Consider the following 26,415-nt stretch of genomic DNA (forward strand, 5'->3'; position numbering starts at 1 on the left):
GCCAAGGTGTTCCCAACTATCTTTTGGGGGACACAATTCAACCCATACCATCACCTCAATTCTTTCAGTGGTGCATTTTTCTACACCCTAAACAGAAATGTCTTACCATACGTGTCTCTCAAAGTATAGTGAATATTGCTGTGGTATTTTTGCTTTTACTTATGATATAAAACAATGATGAGAATTGGTTAAAAGTTCATTGACTACTTTATCACGTGATTGGGAATGTGAAATCTAGTATTATCTGAAGATGACAGTAAGAACTTTATTTCAGTGCTAGAGTTAGAACCGTGGGGCTTTCTACACACTAGTTAAGAACTTTACTACTGAGCTACCTTGCTAGCTCTAAAATAGGGTTTCTCATTCTGTATGGCGCTCAGGCTACATGTGAACTCGTGGGCAATTATCCTGCTTTAGCCTTCTGAGAGCTGGGATTATAGGACTAAACCAAATTTTCTAAATTTTACTTATTTTTAATTATGTGTGTTTCCTGTGTGTCTGTGCGAGGGTGTGTGTGTGTGCAAGTTCAGGTGCGTATAGAGGATAGTCAGAGAAGCTGTAGTTACAGGCAGTTGTTAGAATGTGGGTACTGGGAATCAAACTTGGGTCCTCTGGAAAAGCAGCAAGTGCTCTTAATTACTGAGCCATCATTACAGTTCCACAGCTTATACTTTTCAATAATCATAATTTCAACGACATCAATATAGATAGCACTGTCACTGTTTTGAGGAGGAATAGGTACCTCAGCAATGCCAGCAAACAGCCTGCTTAATAACCAGACCTCTAAGTTCTACAGTGAACATACTAAGCACTGTTCTACAATGGCTTCCACCTGTCCATTTCCAAGGATGGGCTCGGAGTCTCTCCCTTTTGACAATTCTGAAAACCCACTGGACTGGGTATGCCTTACCTTCTGTCTTTACACAATCATATTCATTCTACATACTCCGAAATATACTTAAGAATTAATGTAGGACCAGTGAGACTTCTCAGTGGGTAAATGTGCTTGCTATACAAGCTTGATGATATGTCTGATTCTTAGAACCCCTCACGGTGAGAGAAGAGAACTGATGCTCAAAAGTTATCCTGACTTTCATACACACAAACTGGTACTCACACATGTACGTCATATGCATGCCCACACAGAGACAGATAGATAGACAGACAGGATGCTAACCAGGTTTTTCTCCATTTTCTGTCCACATTTAAATTGTATTTTCTATTTCATGCCAACACCGAACCACAATAAACACAAATGTCAACAACCCACCGTACACAAATCCTTTATTTCCTCCTCTGACTTTTAAGTACTAAGCATTTTCACAAAAACTTAATATGAATTTTTACCTTTTCCGTGAACCTTTCTACCCTCTCATTTTTTTTTGAACGTGTCATCACCTCCCACACCCCACCCCACCCCCAAGGATCGTTGAGTTATGCTGTTGAAAATAAATGGTACTGGGCTAAATATTGTTTATTATTAGCCCTATAATTATTATGGTGGTATTATTTAACCTGCTCTCACAATCAAATAAAACACAAACACTTGTTAGATTTTATAATTGCCTTATCACACCTTGGGCTATCTCAATAACCTCCCTGTCCACCTCCCAGGCCCCATCCAGCGCCATCTGCCTTAACCATTCCTATCTAGCCTAGCTCCCACCCATAACTCCACAGATACTTGCTTATCCTTCATTTGGATCGCTCCTTGCCACACCACTTTTGGAGTCCTTCCTCCTGGCCCATGTGCTCCTTTTCCACACTAACCCATGATGGCTTCCTCCTTTCTTCTCTTCCTGTTTGTCTCCTTTCCATGATTCCCCTGACCCAAAGCCTGGGAATCTTAGCCATACCTACCTCCTTCCCCCTAGCCAAGGTACAGGCTCTTTAATCAAACAATCAGAAATAATTTCTTAGGCAAGGTTAAACAGCAATACTTGGGGTATATGACAGTTTGTTCATAAACAGTAAGAATCTCGAAAGGGTTGGGGGTAGGGACAAGCAATTAACAAATACAAAGCATCAGACCACACTCCAACAAATTGGAAGCTAGGTCCTCATTGTGGAAGTGGAGCCTATGGGCTAGGCTACCTTCCCATTTTTGCCAGGCTAGTCTGTCTTTTTTGGACACTGTGACCATACACTACTTCAGCAAATGCTAATGTAGCTATGCACAGCAGAATCCCATTTTCAACTTTGAATCACACCTTGCTCCATGCACAAGACAATTTCAAAGACAGATCATGTGTTCAGAAAAGAAAGTATCTGTCATAGCTAAAGACAGAGACTCCTTTTCTTCCCTTTTTTCATTAATTTATTCATTTGTTCATTTTACACACCAATCACAACCCTACTCCCTCTTCTCCTTCCAGTCTCATCCTCCCACCCAGTTTCCCTATATCTCTTCTTCCCCCTAAAACCTCCCACCCAGTATAAACCCACCCTGGCACACCAAATCAAGTCAAATCAGGACTACGTGCCTCTTCTTTCACTGAAGCAAAACAAGGCAACCCTTCTATGGAAACAGGATCCAGAGGGAAGCAACAGAGCCCAAGTCAGAGATAGCCCCTGCTCTACTTTTTGGGGACCCACTTGAGAATCAAGAAGCCCATCAGCTTCATGTGTAGGGGGCCTACGTCTAGTCCATGAATATATATATATATATATATATATATTTTTTTTTTTTTTTTTTGGTTGGCTCAGTCTCTGTGAGGCCCCATGGCCCCAGGTTAGTTGGCAATGTAGGTCTTCTTGTGGTATCCTTGACCTCTCCAGCTCCCTCAATCATTCCCCTAACTCTTCCACAAGACTCCCTGAGTTCCACTTAATGTTTGGCTGTGGTAGACCCTTTTTCAGAATCACTGACTTGTGTTTAAGAAAATATTTTGCACATTTTTTTCTATATATCAAAAGATGGATTAAATAATCATCTGTAAAAGGATTTTCCTCAAAGACTTAATCATTGAAAGTACTTATATGTTCACACATGACAAATAGTGCTTTTTTTGCAAAATTATTAATAAGTGGATGTACTCTTTAAAAGATAAACTTTTCCTCATTATTTCAAAATCCAATTAAATATTTAATAAAATACAAAAATCTTAAATATAGTTTTAAGGCTTACAGATGGAAGTGGATAGTAAAGAGATAGATCTTACCAAAGTACTAATTAAAAGTCCTTAAAAGAAGAAGTCCCCAAAGAAGAAATAAAAGCCCATATAAGGATCCAAATATTCCAAATAACCTTAGCCCTTGGCATTTATTTCATGGTTGCAGGAGTGAAGGTAAACCCTAATTCATAGCTTAGCAGTAGGTTCCCGAAGAGTCACTTCATCATGATCTGAGTTGAGGAGTATTGTCCTGAGACACCACTTAGTGCAGGACAGAGAATAGAAAGGGGCAGGGCTGTCCACTGTCCTTGCCCTCCTCAGTACTTTGCTGCTATAATCAGGAAAAACTTCATTTAAGTACCTAGGCCCTAGGACAAGAAACAACAAAATGCATGTAGTGTGCATCCAAGCCACATCTTTGACTTTGTCCTTCCAGAATGAGGAAAGCAGTGTGCAGGTCTTCTTTTGGCTCCTCAGGGCAGTCCATCTAGCTCTGCTAAGAACCCTGTTCCTGCCTTAGAGCCAGCACTACAGCTCAAGGTCTCTATCTGAAGAGCTCAGTCCTTCAGTCTACTTCATGATCCATTTGCAACTGAACAGCCCGTATGAGCAATCCACACTGATTACAGCTGTACATGGAACTCTAGGCTGGACTCCCCAGTGTGGGAGCTAGTCCTGAAGCAGGCTTCGAGAGATCAGCATCCTCATTACTTCATTGCTACCTGCAAGAGGAACAATGAGGGATTCAGTAGGAACACAGTAGTCATGGATTTAAACAACAACTGCGACTTCTTTTGTAATTAGAGTAAAATGACAGTATAAAAAACAGTATTTACATTTGTTGCTGTTTGGCTTGAGACAGGGTCTAATGTAGCCCACACTGGCCTTGAACTCAATATATAGATGAGGATGACCTTGAACTCCTGATCTTCCTACCCCACCAGCACTCAGATTACAGGTGTGCATCACCACACCCAGCAATATTTATCTCTAAATTTTTAAAAACATTACATGTATTTATTGTGTGAGTGCACGTGTGTACTGTGTGGATGTGCCTATGCCAGTGTGTGCATGCGAAGGTCGGAGGACGACTTGTTCCTTCTACCATGTAGGTCCTGGGGATCAAGTTCAGGCCTCTGGCTTGGCAGTGGCGGGCTGTACCTGTGGCCATCTTCCTGGCTCAGGGGGAGAATAATTACCCTTTTAAAGACCCCTCCTGATGACAAAAATGATTGTATTAAATTAAGATGTAGAAGAAAAATAGTGTAACCCTAATTTTTAAAATTTAATTATACTTGTAAAAGAATAGGAAAAAGTCTGAGGAATTTAACAAACATATATAACATATATTTATACACATCCTGGATATAGAAAGATGAATGATATTTTACTTTTTGCATATTTTATAGATTTTCAATAATATATATTTCTTTGGGGACAAAAAACTTAACTATAGAATAAAATATCTGCCCCAAAGGAAGGAATTGATTGCTTATTTTATTTTTATTAGTGGCCTTCTATGCAAACAAAAACAAAGTAAAGACCTTGAGAAACAGATAATCACACAATCTCAAAGAAAGCCAAATCCAAACTTCCTTGTAAAATGGTGACATTTCCCACTCAAAAAACTCTGGGATATTTGGTTTCAGTATAAGGGGCTGAGCTAAATTAAGGTTCAATCAAGTTCAAGTTTGGATAGAAAGCAGCCCTCTAGGATTATGACTCAGACATAGGACAACAGAACTCAAACTTTCCAAATCAGTGACCACAGCCTTCAGCTGACCCAGTGAAGCAGAAACACTGAGGGTGGGGCTCAATAACCCACTTGAAAAAGTCCTCCAGACAATTATGATACCCACTCAGGCATGACATGGATCCTTTGAAGGTAGGGAACATACCCTTACAGTCTTTGTGACCCCAATAAAAGACCTCTACATTGTTTCACCAAAAAGCACACAGAGAAGCTCTGTCCCACGCTCCCCAGTACTGTGACAGACCTGGCTGCCTACGCTATTGGGAACAGAAACTGTGTCCCTTTCAGACTTACCGACTGATTCCTGGGTCTAAGCCATACTGTGCCTAACTCACACAGTTGCCTAAGAGAATGTCTGTAGTTAAAGGAGAAAGCCACATGCCAACAAATTTACTAAATATTCTAGCAATACTGACAGATAACATTTAGACAATGTGGCTGGCTGTTAAACTGCTGTTTGGAAGTTTAAGATCCTTGAAGACCAAGTCCTTTATAACATAGAAAACAGTCACCAGTGTGCTTTCCAACAAGATTTCTCATATACTAGCTTTGTTTGAGTCTTCTTTGAAATTACAAAAAGGAGTGGAGAGGTCTGAGGCCTCCCTCCCTCGTGAGGATGAAGCAGGGTCTCCTGACTCTCAGTGAGAGCACTTTCTACTGTGGCAGCAGACCACTTTCAAAGCAGGGCTGAGGAAAGGAAGAATGGAGATAAAGACAGAGGACCTGGCAGGATCTCAGAGGTACTAAGATAGTCTTGGAAAAGTATATATCTTCTAACTGCTCCAAATGGAAGAGAATGACCTCTGTCAAGTTTTACCTTCCAGGATTTGGTGGACCCTGGAGTCCCGCATATACTGTTGAACAGCATAATCCTTCAGGTAGCCATATCCCCCATGCATCTGCAAAGCCTGGTTGCAGATCTGCTGGGAAACAGGGAGGAGACAGATGTCTTTGGTCCCAGGAGGACTGTGGAGTACTTAGCTTCCATCCCCACTCCAAACCTCAGCCTATGCTAAATGAATGAAAGAACAGGGCCCAGAGAGAAGCTCCAGATTCTAAATGGTCAGGCAGAAAGGCAATCTTCCTACTGAAGCAGTCAATGCCTGCCAGCCAGACAATGCACAAGCATCTGCTTTTCTCCTTCATGCTGTCCTGTATGCAAAGCTGCCTACAACCCCCCTTACTGACTGATTACAGGACATTCAGGTGCCACCTAGTGACAAGGCAGTCTCAGTGTGGAAACAGCTCTGTGCTTGATAAAGTCAACATGCTAATTAGTGCTACATTTGGGTAGCATCATTGGGCTGTTTTGGACCTCTAGAACATACCTGAAAGACAGCATTACTGATGCATTTAATAGAATGGAAAAGGCTACAAAAGCAGCAGGGAGAGCTCCCATGCAGACCTTCCATAAATTCATCTGTATCCTTAAGTCCCAAAGTGATGCCTCCAGAGACCAGGGTTCTATAGATGACTCATCTCTCTCAAAATCCCTAAACCTAGCAGAAGCTTCCTGTCTACCGCAGAAAGGGAAGAAGACTCCTCACTTACATTAAAGCATTCCTCTGTAGCAAAGAGCTTGGCCATAGAACACAGGACCACTGCATCCTCCCGCTCCTCCTGCAAAGCCACTGCTGCAGTGCGGATCATCAGCCGGGAGGCAACCAGCTTGGTGGCCATGTCTGCCAACTGGAACTGCAGGTACTACAGCCACAGGTGAGAACGGAACCAAAAAAAAAACAAAAAACAAAAAACCAAAGACACATGGGTTTCAACAGATCATCTAGGATGACCTGGAACCATTGAAAACATATCTTAAGCTGACAAGCTGGCTCAGTAGGTAGAGGCCCATATATACACATACAGACCTGATACTCTTTTTTACCCCCAGATAATCCCATAGGTGGCAGGAGAGAACCAACTTCTGAAAGTTATCTGCTGACCTCCACATAGACAGAGACACCCACACCCACATGCTCTCACATACACACTCATACAAGCAAAAGCATCTCAAATTAGGTGCCTTTTCTAAGTACTACCTTGGAATTACTGTCTCCTGAAAAAAAAGCATTGGTACATGCAATATATACATTAAGATGGTGGCACATTCTTCATGTCCTATCATGCCCATCACATGTCCATGACCCCCTGGCCCAACCCTTTCAAGAATGTGGGCCCTATGGAAGGTGTAAACAGAATACAAATGTAGACCCCAGGTACCTTACCTGGCATCTGGCTAGAGGTGCTCCAAACTGCTTCCGGACCTTGAGGTGCTCTTGGGTAAGGATAACTGAAGCATGAGCAGCCCCCAGAGAACAGGATGCTACAGAGGAACAGTCAGGACCTCAGCTGAGCCTGAACGACAGTTGCTAGCCTCAGCCCTTGCTTTCCTTCCCCAACTCCTTTCTGGCCTCACCAACGTTGATCCTCCCGCCGTTCAGTCCTTTCATGGCGATGATAAAGCCCTGCCCCTCGCTCCCAATCCTATTGGCCACTGGGACAGCACAGTCTTCAAAGATCACTGCTCGGGTTGGCTGCGAGTTCCACCCCACCTGGCAAAAATTAGGATCTTGGTGGCTGCCCAACGATTTCCAAAGCAAGGCGGCCTTCCCTGTGGACAGAAGCTTGTAAAGTATGGGTTCCAGCAATCTGGCACTTAGCTTGTAAAGTATGGGTTCCAGAAACCTTGCACTTAGACCCATAAGAGCCTAAAGCAGAAGAAGAACAATGTTCAGACGTAAAGGTTTGTCAGTACTTATAGAGCAGTGTTGTTTATTTTTCACCATGGTTTTACTCTGTAGTCCAGGAGACCTGCAGTGTGCTCTTCCTGCCTCAGGCCCCTAAGTGCCAGGATTGCAGCCAGGTTACACAGTGGAACATATCACACAAATCTACTTTGTGAACTCTTATCTACGAATACTTCTTGCTTCTTGTAGGGGCAGAACCAGATCTGTCTTCATTTTCAATGTCTCTGTGAGTACATCTTCTATGAGAGATTATTTGGAAAAGTTTACTTTTCAAGGCCTTGTGAACAATAACCACACTTTTCCTTTCAAAGGTCTAGTGTCCCTAAAAGGTGCTATAATTAGACAAGATACATGACATGCACTGTACTAAAAGGCCCTGCTCCAACATTTAGCTGCAGTGAGACCCAGTAATGTGATATCAACTCACCGGAACCAACTATGCCCTGTTTTTTCCTGACTTGTCATTCTAAGATCTTGCAAAAGTAGTTTGAAATCAGCCATTGAATTAGCAAATGCCACAAATATGAGTTTTGCTTCGATTCCCCAAGAAAAATTGCTTTCTAGAACATCACTGGATATGTTAGACATAAGCCCAGTGAAACTTCAAACACTTGAAATGTAGCTTCTGTCATATCACCTGATTATAATTTCCATCTTTGGACAAATCACTTGACTTCTTTTTTACCTTTTTTTTTCTTACATAGAAGTACAATCACTGAGCTGGGCATGGTGGTGCACTCCTGTCATCCCAGCACTTGGGGAAGTGGAGGCAGGCGAATCTCTGTGAGTTTGAGGCCAGCCTGGTCTACAAAATAAGTCCAGATCAGCCAGGGCTACACAGAGAAACTCTGTCTCAGAGGGGGGAAAAAGTACAAGAGCTGGACTAGAAAGTTAGTAGAATCTCTTAGCAAAGTCTCACTCTGATGTTTTATATATACTTATAGAGGCCTCACTGTTTCATCCCCATTGCTCCTTATCAAGGTATTCAGAAACTCAAAGGAGCTTTAGGCTCAGCAAGATAGCCCATGAAAATCATGAACTACATACAATACTTGAGCTCTCTCCTACCTAGAAAACACTACCTAAAAAACACTGCTTTTACATCATTTCCTAACATCAAAACTTCTAGCCATGCATGGTGGTGCATTCTTGCGAGCCTAGCCCTTTGGACTCAGTGGCAGGAGGATCAGGAGTTCAAGGTGATCCTTCATTATATAGCAAGTTTGTGGTCAGTCTGGGCTAATGAGACTCAGTCTGAGAAAACCAAAACCAAATAAACTGGAACTGAATTTGTTCTTTTTAAAGCTCCTGTAGTCTCTACCAAAAGACTGAAACTTCCCATTATTGTCCCGTGTGATGGATAACTTCAAACCAAATACAGACATCTAAAAGCAAGAATGTATCTAAAAATTTTGACCATAAGAATGTCTAATCATGGGCTGGAGAGATGGCTCAGTGGTTAAGAGCACTGTTTGCTCTTCCAAAAGACTTGGGTTCAATTCCTAGCACCCATATGGCAGCTCACAACTGTCTGTAATGCCAATTCCAAGGGATCTGACACCTTCACACTTAATACACATAAAATAAAATTATATAAATTTTTAAAAAATGAATGACTAGTCATGCTGGGCAGTGGTGACACATGCCTTTAATCCCAGCACTCAGGGCAGATAGGGCTACACAGAGAAACCCTATCTTGAAAAAACAAAAAGTCTAATCATTAAAGAAACAAACTACAAACAACTACTACGTTCTCTCACCTGTAAAATCTTAATTGTAAAAACTATGTATCTTCATGGCTCAGTGGGTAAAAATACCTGCCACGTAAGTGGGCCTCAGTTTACCTCCCTAGAACCCAAGTAAAAAGCCAGGTATTATTGCACACACATCTGTAACTGGTATGTGTGTAAATGGAGGCATGAAAACAGATTTTCATAGCTCACTGACCAAAATACATGTGCATTAGATTCAATAAGAAATCTTGTCAAAAAAAAAAAAAAAAAAGAGGAGAGTGAGAGAACACTTTGAATGAGAATGTCCTCACAGGCTCATGTATTTGAATTTTGGTCAGCAGTTGGCAGAACTATATGAGAAAGAGTAGAAGGTGCGGCCTTGCTGGAGGAGTTGTGCCACTGGGGATTGGTTCTGAGGTTCTAAAAGTCTATGTCATTCCTAGTTAGCTCTCTCTTTCCTTCCTGCCTGTGGACCAGAATGTAAGTTCATGATTGTCATGGACTCTAATCCCTCTGGAACTGTGACCCACAAATTAAATTCTTTATTGTATAAGTTGTCTGGATCACGGTGACTCCTCACAGCAATAGAAAAACATTAAGACACACCCAAAGCTAATCTTAGGCTCCATGTGCTCCTATGAAAGGATGAACACATGCCCACAGACATATAATCTACTTTCTTTTCCTGTATGGATAAGATTCTTCTCCTAATGCTTTAGGAAAGCTGTAGTGGGCTGCAGGAGGGGGCAAATGGTCTCCCTTCTGGAAGACCTGTATGCCTAGACAACTACTTGTATAGCTCATTATTCTCACTTCCAGACCTCCATGATAAAACTCATTCTTCCACACAAAGCCTCTTAATAACTAAATCCAGGAAAAGTAAATAATTATCCTCCTGTAAAGTCAATACAAGTAAGAGGTTAAAAACTCTCAATAATGTTCGGCTTGGTGGCGCACATCTGTAATCCCAGCAGCTGGGGAGGCAGAGGCAGGCAACCTCTGTGAGTTCAAGCCCAGCCTGGTCTTACAAAGTGAGTCCAGGAGAGCCAAGGCTATACAGAGAAACCCCATCTCAAAAAACCAAAACCAAAACCAAAACAAAACAAAAATCCTCTCAATAATATTGTTCAATAGGCTAACTAAAAGACTCAGCACCTTTCTTGCAATGATACCCACACACCATTTTTTTTCTTCTGCAAATAGGCAAATATTTTTTGTTGTTATTATAACTATGCATGTGTGTTTGTGTGTGACATGCTGCCCAGTGGGCTTAGTACTTGTAATCTTACTGACCAGTGTTCACAATGCTGGAATCGCATGTGTGCACTAGCATGCCCAGCTGTAGAAATTTTATACACATAAAGTTGTATGTATTTTTAAGTCCAAATAGGGCTAGGAATGACTAAGGATTCTGTATCTTCCCAGGAGATAGCATACAGCTATCTGTATGCATGTATGTATGTATGAACACTGTAGGCATCTAATAAATGACTGTAATGCTACAAAAGAGAGGAGGTACCAAACCTATAGGCCCTTGGCAACTGTTAAGGGCCAGAAAGCATCATGACGAAAAATGTGGAAACACTAGGGAAATATAGGAGGTATTTAGGAGTTATTTCATACCTGAATTATCCCCAAAAGCCCTAATCTAAGGACAACTGTACTTCTGTTTTCATCACCTGTCCTTAAAAAAACCTCAGTGGGTCCTGACTTATCAGCAATTACATTATTGCATTTCCTGTTCACCACCTGCATATAGAATTTCTTGTTTTTGTTTTTTTATAATAAGATTTTATATATTTTATGTATATGACTGCTCTATCTGCATGTATAGCTGCACACCAGAAGAAGCCATCAGATCACATTATAGATATATGTGGTTGCTGGGAATTAAACTAAGGGCCTCTGGAAGAGCAGCCAGTGCTTTTAAACGCTGACTCATCTCTCCAGCTCTATGTAGGGTTTCTTAATCCTAGGAGAATCTTATTTTTCAAAGCACTTATGGAAACACTGTCTTCAGATGGTTGAAACACCTACAGCCCTCCCTGTCAATGAGTTTTGTTTTATTTTATTTTTGTTAGAAAAGAAAAGTATCTTATATGCCTTTATTCCTGAGACTTCTGACAAACATCAGCTCTTCATATGTTTCTGGGATAACAAAGTATGGTAAAAGCTGGCTAAAAACTATAGGACAAAAATTGGGGAGATGGCTCAATTTACAGTAAGGTGCTTGCCATGCATGCATGAAGATCCAAGTTCAATCCTTAGCACCCAAATAAAAAGCCAGGTGTAGTTGGGAAGGTGGTGATAGCATGATCCCTCGGACTTGCTTATCAGTCAGTCTCACTGAACAGGCAAGTTCCAGGTTCATTAGGAAATGCTCTCTGGTCAGTCATGATGGCATAGGGTATCTGTAAGTTTGAAACTGGCCTTGCCTACATAGTGAGACTAGCCAGGGCTACCTAGTAAGACCCTGCTTCAAAAACAATAACAATTAAATTAAAATAACTGAATTAAACTAAAAGAGATCCTGACTGAAAATAAGGTGAAGAACAATTGAGGAAGACATCCAACATCAACTCCTCACAAACACATGCATATAAATGCAGGCATACAAAGAGAAAAAGAAATACAGAAAAAAGAGAGAGAGAATTTAAATAGCTTATGAAACTAGCCAGCAAATTTGTCATTTTCCCTGGAGCCTGTTTCTTTGACAATGATTTCATTGCTCTATACCCACTCGTAAACCTATTCCGTGAAATAGGGCAGGAGTTGGCTTAACAGATGGCAGAGACTTATAACTTGAATTGTTTACAGCTGAGTAATTGACTCACCTTCTTCTCCTTCTTGCCAAAGCTGAGGCCAGGGGTTCCCTTCTCAACAACTATGCAGGAGATACCCTTGGGGCCTGATCCTCCAGTTCGGCACATTACCACATAGATGTCTGACTCACCACCCCCACTGATGAAGGCCTGTGGGTAGAGAGGCGATGTGTGAGGATCATGGAATGCATGATTTCTAAGCCTGACAACTGGGGAAACGACTGGAAGACTCCCAACAATATAACAAAGGCATAACAATGCAGAGGATGGGGTAGAGGGTACATGGCTCCCACAGTGCCTATAGAATCAGGGATTTAGTTGAGAAAAATAAAAACGAAGCAGACACCCTGCCCAACCAGAGGCCATTCCTGCCAGAAGATCAGGTAGGCTACTTCCTCCACTCTTTCGGTGCACCCCACTCTGATACAATCTCCAATGTCCCTGCACTCATCATCACCATATTCCAGCCCCCAACTAATGTGGTGAACTCCCTGCTGGACCTGAGGTCACACCCATCACCAGGATTCCAGGCAGGCCACCAGAAGACCTCCTGCACCCTCTTGGTGGCCCCACCCTCAACACTATCCCCAGTTCTCTCTTCTCTCTATTTGATTCCCTACTGGATGAGAATGACTACTGAGTCAGGACAAAAATAAAAAAGAATGAAAGACTTCCTAGAATTCAATGAAAATGAATACACAATATACCCAAACTTTTGGGACACATTGAAAGCAATTCTGAGAGGAAAGTTCATAGCACTAAGGGCCTTCATAAAGAAATTGGAGAGATCTCATGCTAGCAACTTAACAGCACACCTGAAAGTCCAAGAACAAAAAGAAGCAAGGACACCAAAGAGGGGTAGATGACAGGAAATAATCAAACCAAAGGCTGAAATCAATAAAACGAAAACAATACAAAGAATCAATGAAACAAACTGTTGGTTCTTTGAGGAAATCAACTAGACCAAGCCTTATCCAAACTAACTAAAAGTCAGAGAGAGAAAATCCAAATTTACAAAATCAGAAATGACAGGGAGACATAACAATAGACTCCAAGAAAATCTAGAGAATCATTAAGTTATACTTTAAAAGCTTGTTTCCCATAAAATGGAAAAATCTAAAAGAAATGGATACTTTTCTTGATAGATACCACTTACCAAAGTTAAATCAAGATCAGATAAACAGTTTAAATAGACTTATAACCTTAAGAAAACAGAAACAGATTAAATGTCTTTCAACCAGAAAAAACAAAAAACAAAAAATACTAGGGCCAGAGGGTTTCAGCACAGAATTTTACCAAACTTTCAAAGAAAAGCTAATACCAACACTCCTCAAATTATTCCATAGAACAGAAACAGAATGAGCATTGCTAAATTCATTTTATGAGGCCACAGTCACTCTGATACCCAAACCACACAAAGATTCAACAAAGAAAGAGAATTGAAAGACCAATTTCCATTATGAACACAGATGCAAAAATATTCAACAAAATACTCACAAACTGAATTCAAGCACATATCAAAAAGATCACTCACTGTCACTGTGATCAAAAAGGATTCATTCCAGAGATGTAGGGATGGTTCAACATACAAAAATCAGTAAATGTAATCCACCATAAAAATAAAATGGAAGAAAGAAAAGGAAAACATGATAATCTCATTAGATGCCAAAAAAGCCTTTGACAAAATCCGACATCCTTTCATGATAAAACTCTTGGAAAGATCAGGAATATAAGACACATGCCTAAACATAATAAAGGCAACTTACAAGCATACCTGATAGCCAACAAAATTAAATGGAGAGAAACTCAAAGCAACTCCACTAAAATCAGGAACAAGACAAGGTGGTCCACCCTCTCTATTCCTATTCAATACAGTAAGTACTTCAGGTTCTAGCTAGAGAAGTAAGGTAACAAAAAGAGATCAAGGGGGTACAAATTTGGAAGGAAGAAGTCAAGAGTATTCTTATTTGCAGATGATCTGATTGAAGAGACTCTGGTGGACATGGCAAGCATGGCTCTGACAAACCCTGAACTTGCCCCCGATTCCCTCTGCCTTGCTAAAAACTGTTAGATTACATTCCTAATGCTAGCCACCAAGGTGTATTCCCTTATTTCCTTTTTTTTTTTCTCTCCTTATTTTCCATTTCCTCCTCCTGAGGATGACTAATAAGATCAGCTACCAAAGTATTGAAATGGATCAATCAAAAACCCCTTTGGCTCCCATAATTAATTAACATGCCCAATTAAAGTTAAGACCTCATCCTAACACCAGGGTTCCCCTTGTACCTTTCTTTATAAACCACCATTTTCCTATGTGCCACATCTGTCTCCTCTCTATCCAGAGGTAGTCTTTTGTCATCCAGGACAAATACCACTCCACCCTTACCTTTGGTCCCTTCGCCTCTATCCTCTACCTCCTGTTTTTGTCTCTTATTCTCTGCTTTCTGTCCCTCTGAAGCAAATGAATCTCCTTTGTGTTGAGAACTTGGTCTTGGGTGTCCTGAGCTGATACTTTTCATAACACTGATAGTATACCTAAGTGACACTAAAAGTTCTACCAGGGGACTCCTACAGCTAATAAAAAGAAGTGGCTAGAAACAAGATTAACTCAAAACAACAACAACAACAAATCAGCAGCCCTTCTATATACAAATGACAAGTCAACTGAGGAAAAAAAAATCAGGAAAAAAAGATCCTCCACAATAGTCAGACACAATAAAAAATATCTTGGGGTAACTCTAACCAAACAAGTGAAAGACTTGTATGACAAAAACTTCAAGTCTCTAAACTAACAAAATCAGAAGATGGAAAGATCTCCCATGCTCATGGATCAATAGAATTAACCCTACTATCTTACCAAAAGCAGTCTACAGATTCAACACAATCCCCATCAAAATTCCAGTACAATGCTTTATTTTACTTTATTGTCCTTTACTTGAAAGGCCAATACTCAACTTCATATGAAACAACAACAACAAAACATGACTGCTAACACAATTTTGAATAATAAAAGAACTTCTAGAGGTGTCACTATCCATGATTTCAAGCTGTACTACAGAGCTATAATAATAAAAACCAAATAGTTTAGGTATAAAAAAACAGGCAGGTTGATCAATAGAATCGAACTGAAGACCCAGGCATAAATCCACATCCAATGCAATCCTGATTTTTTTTATAAAGAAGCCAAAAATAAACAATGTAAAAGAAAAAGCATCTTCAACAAATATTGGTCTAACTGGATATCTGCATGTAGAAGAATGAAAACAGATCCATATTTATCACCTGCACAAAACTCAAGTCTATGTGGATCAAAGACCTTAACATAAAAACCACATACATTGAGCCTAATAAAGAGAAATAGGGACTAGCCTTAAAAACACTGGCACAGGAAACAACATCCTAAACAGAACACTAATATCACAGGCACTAAGACCAACAATTAATAAATGGGAACTCATAAAACTGAAAAGCTTTTATACGGCAAAGGATACCATAAATCAGACCAAACAGCAGCCTCAGCAGCCTAGAGAATGAGAAAAGATTTTCACTAATTCCACATGCAACAGAGGGCTAATATCCAAAGTAACCTGATTCCTAGCAACCACATGGTGGCTCACAACCATGTATGATGGGATCTGGTGAACTCTGTCATGCAAATAGAATACTCATATACATAAATAAATAAATCTCTTTTTAAAGGTGGATTTAAAAAAAGAACTCAAGAAACTAGATACCAACAAACCAAATAACCCAACTAAAAAATGGGGTACAGAGCTAAACAGAATTCTCAATAGAGAAATCTCAAATGGCTAAGAAACACTTAAAATAACATTTAGTATCCTTAGCCATCAAGGAAATGCAAATCAAAACGACTCTGAGATTCTACCTTACACCTATGAGAATGGCTAAGATCAATAACATAAGTGACAGCTCATGTGGGTGAGGATGTAGAGCAAGGGGAACACTCCTCAATTGCTGGTGGGAGTACAAACCTGTACAACCACTACGGAAATCAATATGGCAGTTCCTCAGAAAATTTGGAATTAGTCTACCTCAAGACCTAGCTATACCACTCTTGGGCATATACCCCAAAGACCCTCTAACATGGACACTTGCTAGACTATGTTCATAGTGGCTTTATTCATAATAGCCAGAAACTGAAAACAACCTAGATGTCCCTCAGCTGGATAATGGGTAAAGAAAATGTGGTACATTTATACATTGGAATATTACTCAGCTGTTAAAAAAAAAAAGTGACATCATGAATTTGCAGACAGATGGATGGAACTAGGGAAAAAAAATCAAGCTGAGGGAAGTAGCCCAAACCCAGAAAAATAAACATGACATGTACTCACTTATAAGTAGTAGTAACTGTAAAGAAAAAGGATAATCATGCTTCAATCCACAGATCCAGAGAGCCAAGAAACAAGAAGGGATCAAGGGGGATGAAAAGCTCTCCCTGGGAAGGGGAAATACAAAAATGTTCTGTGTAGCCTGGGGGTGGGTGGATTTGGAAAATAGGGGGGCCTTTGGAGGATGATATAGAAACCTAGTGCAGTAGAAACTCCCTGGAGTCTATAAGGATGACCCTAGGGAGTACTCCTAATAATGAAAAATCAGGAGTCTGAACTGTCCTTTGTAACCAGGTAAGACTTCCAAGCCATAACACTTTTGACCTACAATCTGTCCTGTTTGTAAGACGTGCTGAGGTAATGGTGGAGCAGAACTTGTGGGAGTGACAACTAATGACTGCTCTAACTTCAGGCCCATACCATGCCATGAGAGGGAGCCCATGCCTGACACTGTCTGGATGGCCAGGATAGCCAGAGACAGGACCAAGCATGACTGACAATAAATAAATAAACAAACAAAGTGATTCCTAATGATATTCTGCTGGAGAAGGCTTCCTTTGGCAGTTGGTGGGAGCAGATACAGAGACCCACAGCCAGACCTTAGGCAGAGCTTGGGAAGCCCCTTGGAAGAAAGGAAAGGATCGTAGGAGCCAGAGGGGTTGAGGACCCCAGGAGAACTAAGCAAAGCTCATAGGGGCTCACACAGACTAAAGTGGCAATCACAGAGCCTGCGTGGTTCTACACTAGGTCGTCTGTAAATGTGTTATGGTTGTTTAGCTTGGGGTTTTTGTGGGATTCCTAACAGTGGGAGTGGGGGTATCTCTCTGACTCTTTTGCCTTCTCTTGGGACCCTTTCCTCACACTGGGTTACCTCATCCAGGGTTTGTGCCTAGTTTTTTGCATCTTGTTAAGCTGTGTTCAGTTGATATCCTGGGAGGTCTGTTCTTTTCTGAAGGGAAAAGGAGGAACACAGGATCTAGGAGAGAGAGGAGATGGTGGGGTTTGGGGAAAGGACAGAATGGGACTGGGAAGAATAGATGGACAGGAGGATATAGTCGAGATGTACTGTATGAGAGAATAAATAAAAGAATATAAATAAGACAAAAATTTATACAGTTAGACTCAATCATAAAAGACCAGCACTGGGATCCTCTTACCAATGTAAACTCTTATAAGGAAATATTAACTCATAGACTCAAGGAACCAAGGGCTGTCAGGAGGCATACGGGAACTGCCTCCAATTGCTCTGGGAACACATGCTCTTACCTTGGAACCATTGAGGATGTAATGATCTCCTTGTCGTTTAGCTGAGGTCAGAAGAGATGCAGCATCACTACCACTTCCTGAGGCAGGGGTCAAAAGAGACCAAACGGAAGGTCGTCAGTGAAGCCAAAGGAGCCCAGCACAATTCCACATCTGAGGAGGTCTTCCTTAGAAAGTCTATCATGCACTACTTTAAACTCCACACAGTCATGGAATTCTTCAAATTGGGTAAACACTGCTTGCACCAAGCTGCCCACTGTCTCTCTCACAAACCAGCTAACAGTGGTCTGCAGGCAGGAGGAATTATGACCTAAAGGCCCTGGGACCTGGGACAAGTACCCTAATTATTCCGCAGCCAGACTGCTTTGTAAACCAATTTATGTGCCAAGTAAGCACACAGGTCTCACTTCTCTCCTTTCTAGGTCTCACTTGCAGGGAGGACAAACGCACCTGGTTCAGTGAGGCAGTAGGAGGCAAACTTCTCCATGGTACAGAGCGGCGGGCAAAATTTGTGCCTCTGTTCCTCATTTCCAAAGCTATCAATCATCCAGGCACACATGCTGATAGGTACACCAAGAAGAAATCCATCGACAGAAATAAAAATAGAGAAGAAACAAAGGGTAACAAGACAGAATAAAAGCAGAAGAGAGTGAACATGGAGAAGAGACAAATGAGATGACTTAGCTTGACAGGAAGGGACTGGTTTACAAACATTCCTGGAATACTTATACCCGAAGCCCAGGTGTTTCTCAGATTATACAAGTCAAAAAAAAAAAAAAAAATCAGAGATAAACGTACTTCCTATTACTTTCTCAAATTTTCTCAGCTGTAGACTGAGGAAAAATAGAGAAGTCTGCTGGTACCAAAACTGGAAATTTGGGAAGAGGTAGGTAGAAACAATTCTCTACATACTATCATAGAAGGCAACGGAACCAAATCCAGCAGGTGGCAGCAGACCTACTGTGTACAACAGTTTAGTTTCTCAAGCACTATCAACCCACCATGATTCATCTTTTTCTCACAGATCTCAAGTTTCCCTACCAGCCCATGTGAGCACAGCCCTTCACCGTGCTTTTGTGTGGATGCTCACTTGTGGATGCTTATATAGGCAGTGGTGCTGGTGCAGCCTGTGGCCAAGGCTTCAAAGATGATGGAAGTATCAAGGCGAGACAGTCCAGACCCACCCACATCTGTTCGTACGTAGACCCCCCCAAAACCCAGCCGTGCTGCCTTCCGCATCACATCCACAGGGAACAGCTCCTATACAGAAAAAAGAGCAAGGTGGTCAGAGACCAGTTTTGAAACGGATTTCCTTTAGAGGGGACAATGAAGGTATGAGGATGCCTGCACCTGGTAGAATTCTCTTAGCTTCAAAGGTTCTTGTTATTTTATAGTGTTATCAGTTAACATATGTTCTCCAAATTTGTTTTCTATAGAACTGCTTTCATTTTGAGTATATCTAAATCTTCGTTCAATTAAAAAAGAAAAGGGGCATCTACATAACAGCTGGGATGACTTCTATGAAAGGAGTCATCTATTGTCCTAGTCAGAGTAACTACTGCGATGACGAAATACAATGACCAAAAGCAAGTTAGGGAGGAAACAGTTTATTTCACTCATGCTTCCATGTACCCATGCACCATCAAAAGCAGTGAGAGTAGGAATTCAAGAGGCCAGGAACTTGGAGGCAGGAGTTGCTGCAGAGCCCATGGAGGAATACTGCTTACTGGCTTTCTCAGTTTGCTTTCTTGTAGAACCTAGGATGGCCAGTCCAGAGGTGGCCCCACCCACAATGGGCTAGGCCCTCCCACATCAGTGACTAATTATGGAAGCATTTTCTCATTGGAGGCTCCCTCTTCTCTGATGATTCCAGTCTGTGTCAAGTTGACATAAAGCTATCCAGCACATCTACCACCAGTCTTTCACACATGCAGTAAGAGGTGATGAGTGGAGAACAGACACTGAGAAGTTCCGACTATAGGACAGAAAAATAAGTCATTATGTGCAACATCTGTTGGAACACTAGCCACAAGAAGACTCCTACCTTCTGATCCCACTCTGCCATATTGGGAGCCATTTCCCGAGCAGCAAAGTCAAAGGCCACTTTCTGAAATCCTTTCTGTTCCTCATTTAGTCCCAAGGAAGCTGTGAACAAAACCAGACATATTCAATTCTAGGATGAAAATGAGAGAAGAGTTTCACTAACAAGGAGTGCCTCATAGCAATCTCCTACATAACATGCCATATATTATGTGTTTCTTTATGGTTTTTTTTGAGATGCAGGCTCATGCTCTAGTTCAGGCTGGCCTCAAACTTGTGACTATCCCGCCTCTGCTATTCCAGTGCCAGGATCATCACTAGTTTCCCCGGAAAAGAAAAAGAAAGCATAGTTCTAGCACTTAGCCATATTATCCTAAGATAAAACATGGCAACTCCCAGAAATCTCTTCCTTGGTCCCTTAGAAAGACAAAGTCATAGCCTAAATAGATAGTGGCATCAGGGAACACAATGGGGAAGAAGCAGGATGCAAAAAGAATCAAAGTGGGAAGAACAAGATGCATAAAGATACTAACTTATCAAATACCATCACTATTCCTTTTAAAACATGTGATTTTATTTACTTATCTATTTATTCTCTCTGTGTGTGAGTGTGTGTTTGTGTACATGCATGTGAAAGTCAGAGGACAACTTTAGGGAGTGGGTTCTAAGGATTAAACTCAGTTCATCAGGCTCAGTGGCAGGTCCCATTACCTGCACTAAATTATCTTGCTGGCCCACCATTCTTCCTTTAATTCCAAGTAGGTCAGCAGGCTTTTCAAAATGAAGGGCTAAGGACACAATCCAAACCAAAACATTGCCTAGTTGAAGTCCCTGTTCAAGCTCCGCAACACAAAGCAAACAAAAAATACAGAAATTAAAAAAAAAAAAAGTTGCCCTCAAATGACATGTTTTCTGATGGGCTTTCCTAGCTTTTCTGCATAAATTCCTTAAAATTTTCCCATCCCATTTCTGTATATTTGGCAGCAGCCACGGTTTCCACCAACACGATCCCTTTAAAACATCAGTTGAGAAATCAATCTGTATACATAGGCTTAACCTGTGGATAACAATGATTTAAAAAACAAAACAAAACACCTTTCTTGAGTTGCAAGGGAGAACACAACAGAGAAGTTGTGTCCTTAGACAGTTTTGTTTTAACCACTAGTGATAGAACTTTGGGTAACTGCTTCATTACTTGGAATGAGATAGATTAGGAGAATGAACGGGCAAAGTGATGATGACAGACAAATAGGATAGATGGATGAAAAATTTTTCTAGAAACTCATAGAGCTTACAAAGACTATATATACTTTCAGCAGAGGAAATAGTAGGAGACACTACCTACCCACCCAATGTAAGTAATCTAGTGCCCTACCAGTAAGACAGAATTTTTACAAAGACCATATTCAGTAAGGAAGGCAGGACTGAACTGGACAGCAGGACTATCTATCAACTAGCTCATCAGGAAAACCTGGAGTGTTTTCCACTTTCTAAGAATGAAGCAGATTTCCACAGGGACAGGGTAGACACTGAAAGCAAAGAACGCAAGTGAAACTCTTGTGAAAAGCAATGATCTTTTAAGACTTGAAAAGGCAGAACGGATTCCAGAAGCCAGGGCACTGTAGCAGAACCAGCAACCTGTTGTATACGATTGAACAAGCCTACACTGTTCACGTTCATTTCTCTTTCACTGTGAGAACCACTGCTTCAGGTGTGCTGGTGCAAACTACAGGAAGGAATGATTGCATGCCTACACTTAGAGGCCCCAGGAAAAAGCAGGGTACAATGATGGCTATGAAAGAGAGGAGGCAGGTGTGAAGATACTCTGCAGTTAGGTTATGTGATAAGGTACGGTCTTCAATGCTAAAACTTTGGTCACTCTAATGCTAATGGGTACTGAAGAAAAACTCTGAGGAGGAGATGGGGCATATCTGAGGTGGTATGGATGTAGACTTAAAGGAAAAGTACGAGTCATTCACTACAATAATTTACATTTTGTGCCTGCTAGCTAAGTACAGCTCTTCCCATAGCACAGTTGTGTTGGTGGCTAAGTCTGTTCCTCTGGGGAAGATCTGGACATCACCCTTAGTAAAAGCCCAGAATGATGATACACACCTTCAATCCCCAAATGCAGGAGGCAAAGGTGGGTGCCTCTCTTGAATCTGAGGCCAGTGTGACCTACACAGAGAGTTCCAGGATATTCATGGGTTACACAGTAAACCCTGTCTCAAAAGGGGAGTAGGAGAGGAAAAGCTGTGAAGATCCTAGAAAAGGCTTCCCCAAGAGACCTACACCAGAAACCTGAGGGTATTACTCTTAGGAATATGGCGTGGGACAACAGATTCATGGTTTTCTTGCTGGAGGAAGTGTCAGGCCATGTTCCCATGCTTACTTGTACAAGTGCTGTTACAGATCATAGATTAATGCTCATCTGCAAAAGAACTGGGAGACTACAGCTGAGTGGTAATGCCCTTGCCTAGCATGCACGAGGCCTTTGATTCAACTCATAGCACTAAGAAAATAAAAAAAAAACAAAATGAAAAACCTGTTCAGTACACTATTTAAACAACAAGCAACAAAATGAAGCTAGATTTGTACTTTGGTGGTAGGTACTTGTCCTGCCACAACAAATCCCTAAATGCGAATACCAGTACCACTGTACCCAACAAAAACTGAGCATCAGTTGTGTGGCAAAGCTGGTGTTACAAAGATGAATATGGTACACACACACAGTCTTACACTGTAATAAATCCAAGTCCTTAAGGTATAAAGAAGTGCTACAGAATCTTCTAGCAAGAGCTCAATATAGAGTCAGTTGTTTTTTTCTTTGTTGTTTGGTTGGTTCCATTTTTTTGAGACAGTCTCACTCTGTAGCCCAAGCTGACCTGCAATTTATTATGTGGCTCAGGCTGGCTTCAAACAAGGTAATCCTCTGCCTAAGATATCCAAATGCTAGGATTACATGTATAAGCCACTATGTCCACCTTTAATATATATTCATAAATCTTTATTATATTATTTGAGAAAATAAAGGGCTACTTTTTAAGACAAGCAGTTCAGGTAAACAAAAACTTAAAATTTAGAATTTCATTTTAGAAAGAACAGTTTTATGTAAGTTATAATAGTAAATATAATAAATACAATGTAGATACAATGTAGTCACATCTCGTCTTACATAACACAAATACTTGGTATTTAGAAAAGGAGAGCATTGCTTTGAGAAAAAAAAATGTAGACGGCAAGTTAAATAGTAAATTGAAGCCAGCATAATGTCATATTTATAATCCCAGGACTAGATAGGTTGCAGAGGATCATGAATTCAAGGACAGAGTAAACTACATGGCAAATTCAAGAACAGCCTGGGCTATATTGTGACACCCTAGCTCAAAAAAGCAAACAACAACAAAAATAAATTATACTGAATCTAAGTAAAAACACCCCAATTCCCAGAACCAAAACTTAAGGGCAGAGTACAAAGCATGAACATAAACACACACACACACACACACACACACACAAATAAACATGAGTAGAAAAGCAGAGGAGGTAGGTATGGTGGCCCACATGTATACCAAAGTGCTGGAAAGCTGACAAAGGAGAATTGCAAGTTCCAGACTTCCCGGAGGTAACATGGAGAAACGCTGTCTTAAGAGCAACCACACTTGTTGCAGGATGTGATTGCATTGTGAACCCTGAGATTGTATTGTTTACTTGAAAAACCTGTTTCTGGTTGTGGTCTGGCTCAGCCCTTGCACACACATTTAATCCAAGAGCTTTTTGCTTGGAAGGGACTAAATAAAGTCAACCATAGGTCAAGAGACAGAGCAAGCAACCTGTTGACAGGAAGTGAACATAGGAAAAAAAAAAACATAGAGTAAGAGGAAGTCAGTAGGAAGCAGAGGGAAGGGACATTCAGTTAGAGGGGTTTTTTTGAGATGGTGTGGGGATGTTCCTTTTGGGATGCTGGCTGAGGAGGAGGGTCAGCTGGGTGCTTTCTCTGCCTCTCTGAGCTAGCACACTTACACCCATTGAACACTGGATATTTAGTTTAACCAATAACACACACGAACACTAGTAACAAAGAGCCCACAAAAAACCCACACCTAAACCAAGAAAAATTAGAAAAGTCTGCTAGCGCATGCCTGTAATCCCAGCACTCAGGGAAGCAGAGGCAGGCAGATCTCTGTGAGTTCGAAGCCAACCTGGTCTACAAAGTGAGTGCAGGACAACCAAGGCTACACAAGTGAAACCCTGTCTTTAAAAAAAAAACAAAATGAAACAAAAAAATTAGAAAAGTTTTTATTATTAGCAAAAGGTTAAGTGCCCCAAACCTTTAAATAATATCAGCATCTTCAAATGAAATAAAGTTAACCAGAGAAACAATGGTCCTGAGAATCCAGGTATTCAAGGAGTGCCTGACAGCTATGACAAACCAAGCTGTTGAGCTGTTGAGCTCTGGCTCAGAAATGATTAATGAAGGCTTGGAGTAATGGTGCAAGCCTAATTCCAGCTCTTGGGAGACAGAGGCAGGAGGATCTGTGTGAGTTTTAGGCCGGCTTGGTCTACATAGTAAGCTCCAGGTCACCTATGGAGAGACCCTGTCTAAAAAATAATAAGCCAGGAGCTGTGGCACATGCCTGTAATCCTAGCACTGGGGGGGGGGGGGGGGGGGGGGCAGAGACAGGCAGTTCTCTGTGACTCTGAGGCTTGCGTGGTCTAAAAAGCGAGTCCAGGACAGCAAAGGCTACACAGAGAAACCCTGTCTCGAAAAAATCCAGATAACAATGATGATGATGGTAATAATAATAAAATAATTATTTCAGTAAGTCAGCAACTTCTCTAAACTTACTGTTACAGCCCATTGTAAACTGAGGCTACATTAACCAAAAAGAAAAAAGAAAAAGAAAATGGCAAGTTAAATAGTAAATTGAAGCCAGCATAAAGTCATGTTTGTAATCCCAGCTCTAGATAGGCTGAAGAAGATCATGAATTCAAGGTCAGACTGCACTACATGGCAGCCTAGTCTATATAGTAATGCCCTAACTAAAAAAAAAAAAAAAAAAAACACACACACAATAGCAAAAGTAAATTATATTGTATCTAAATAAAAACACCCCAATTTCCAGAAAACAACAAAAATTTAAGGGATTACAGGCATATACCATGGCAGGTCTGGCAGGTTTAGTTAGTGTGGGGATGGAATCCAGGGCTTCATGGATGAAAATGCTAGGCAAGGACTCAAACTGACTGAGCTAGGTGGCCAGTTCCAATACCTTCTTTTAAAACAATGAAAAAGAGCTGGCTGGTGGTGGCACATGCCTTTAATCCCATTACTGCAGAGAGAGAAGCAGGCAGCCAGCCTGGTCTATAGAACTAGTTCCAGAATTGCCTAGGCTATACAAAGAAACCCTGTCTCAAGTATCTTAGTTGCCCAAGACTCAACCACCATCTACTGTACATCTGTACATTTGGTACATTTGGTCTTGGGACACACTCTTTACTAGCTTTGGTATCAAACCGGGTTACTTGTTTACTCAGTTCTAGTTGCATAAGCAGGGCAGTGCCTCTTAAAATCGTCTTTCTTTGGTCTTCTACATAAAACAGTCTTCTATGCCTAAGTGTACTTTATAAATCTAGTCTCAATTGCCAAGGTCTTACCGCCATAAACAATGGATACTTATTTTAAGTAAATAAAGAATTTTTAAAAAATTGTTTCAGAAGAAAAAGTGGTTTTATTCTAAGTGATCGACACACCTCACAAACTGTCTTGGTCTGTGTGGGTGGCAAACACTCCCTGTTACATCCAAAATTCTGCCAGGTTCTTGAACAATCAGTTTGTAATCTCTGGAGGGTTTATCAATTGCGGTTATCTTTCCTCTCCTGCAGCAGTTTCTACAGTCAGAGTATCTTTTAATTATAAGTTATGAAACCTATATTTGTGAGCGGAACACCTGATATAAACTGGAGCTTTTCATCTATCTCGACCAGCCCCCATTTATTAGTTTTCGCTGTCTTGAGACCCTATTGCTACGAAATCAACCAACCAGAGTCACAAGCTCCTTCAACTTTACAAAGCATAGGCCGGGGCTGGGGAAGGGGAGCGAGCACTGCACTGGACTGGACCGACGGAGCTGGCCCCGAGAACAGATCCTGGGTTATGGGAGGAAGTTAGTGGGACAGGACTGATTGGGGAGAGAGAAGCGGGTCCGGGAAAGGTAGATTATGAGGACAAAGTGAGTCGGTTAAGAGACCCTAGGCCTGGACCGAGGGGGTCGGTGGATGTGTCAGGATGAGGCCAGAGCCAGCAAAGCGGTTGGAAACCAGGACCCACACAGATGCCCATCAAAGTCTCGCTCTCCCCTCGCCCAGACAAGTCTTACGGTCGATGCAGAAAGTGACGCTCCGGTGGTCGGTCCGAGTCAGGAACCGGAGAGCGGGGCGCAGACACCCAAGGCGCCGCGAGCTGTATCGCAACATTACCACAGACAATCCCAGTCTCAGACCCCAGGCCATCTGGCCCGGCTCTTAACTTGTAGTTCGCAAACCGTGGCACTCTGGGAGTTGTAGTCAATGAAGCCCTTAAAGTTCAAGC

The 26,415-nt window shown here is 41.3% G+C and overlaps 1 protein-coding gene across 2 annotated transcripts; it reads right to left on the reverse strand.

Annotated features, from left to right (window-relative positions):
- Nucleotides 1–3,236: 3,236 nt before the first annotated feature.
- Nucleotides 3,237–26,368, reverse strand: Acad8 (acyl-CoA dehydrogenase family member 8). 2 transcript variants are annotated; one of them, XM_021662494.2, is made up of 11 exons: nt 26,204–26,367; nt 19,828–19,928; nt 18,874–19,043; nt 18,234–18,343; nt 17,787–17,863; nt 12,181–12,318; nt 7,283–7,418; nt 7,092–7,189; nt 6,418–6,570; nt 5,684–5,786; nt 3,237–3,835 (listed from the first exon to the last, which is right to left on the reverse strand). In XM_021662494.2, exons 1-11 carry the CDS (start codon nt 26,334–26,336, stop codon nt 3,783–3,785), a joined length of 1,272 nt encoding a protein of 423 aa, XP_021518169.1. In that variant the 5' UTR covers nt 26,337–26,367; the 3' UTR covers nt 3,237–3,782. The 2 variants fall into 2 exon arrangements, with proteins under 2 accessions (XP_021518169.1, XP_021518170.1); XM_021662495.2 differs by lacking the exon at nt 5,684–5,786 and having other exon boundaries at nt 26,204–26,368.
- Nucleotides 26,369–26,415: the final 47 nt, after the last annotated feature.

Source organism: Meriones unguiculatus, chromosome 1 (assembly GCF_030254825.1).
Source record: "Meriones unguiculatus strain TT.TT164.6M chromosome 1, Bangor_MerUng_6.1, whole genome shotgun sequence".
Taxonomy (NCBI): Eukaryota; Metazoa; Chordata; class Mammalia; order Rodentia; family Muridae; genus Meriones; species Meriones unguiculatus.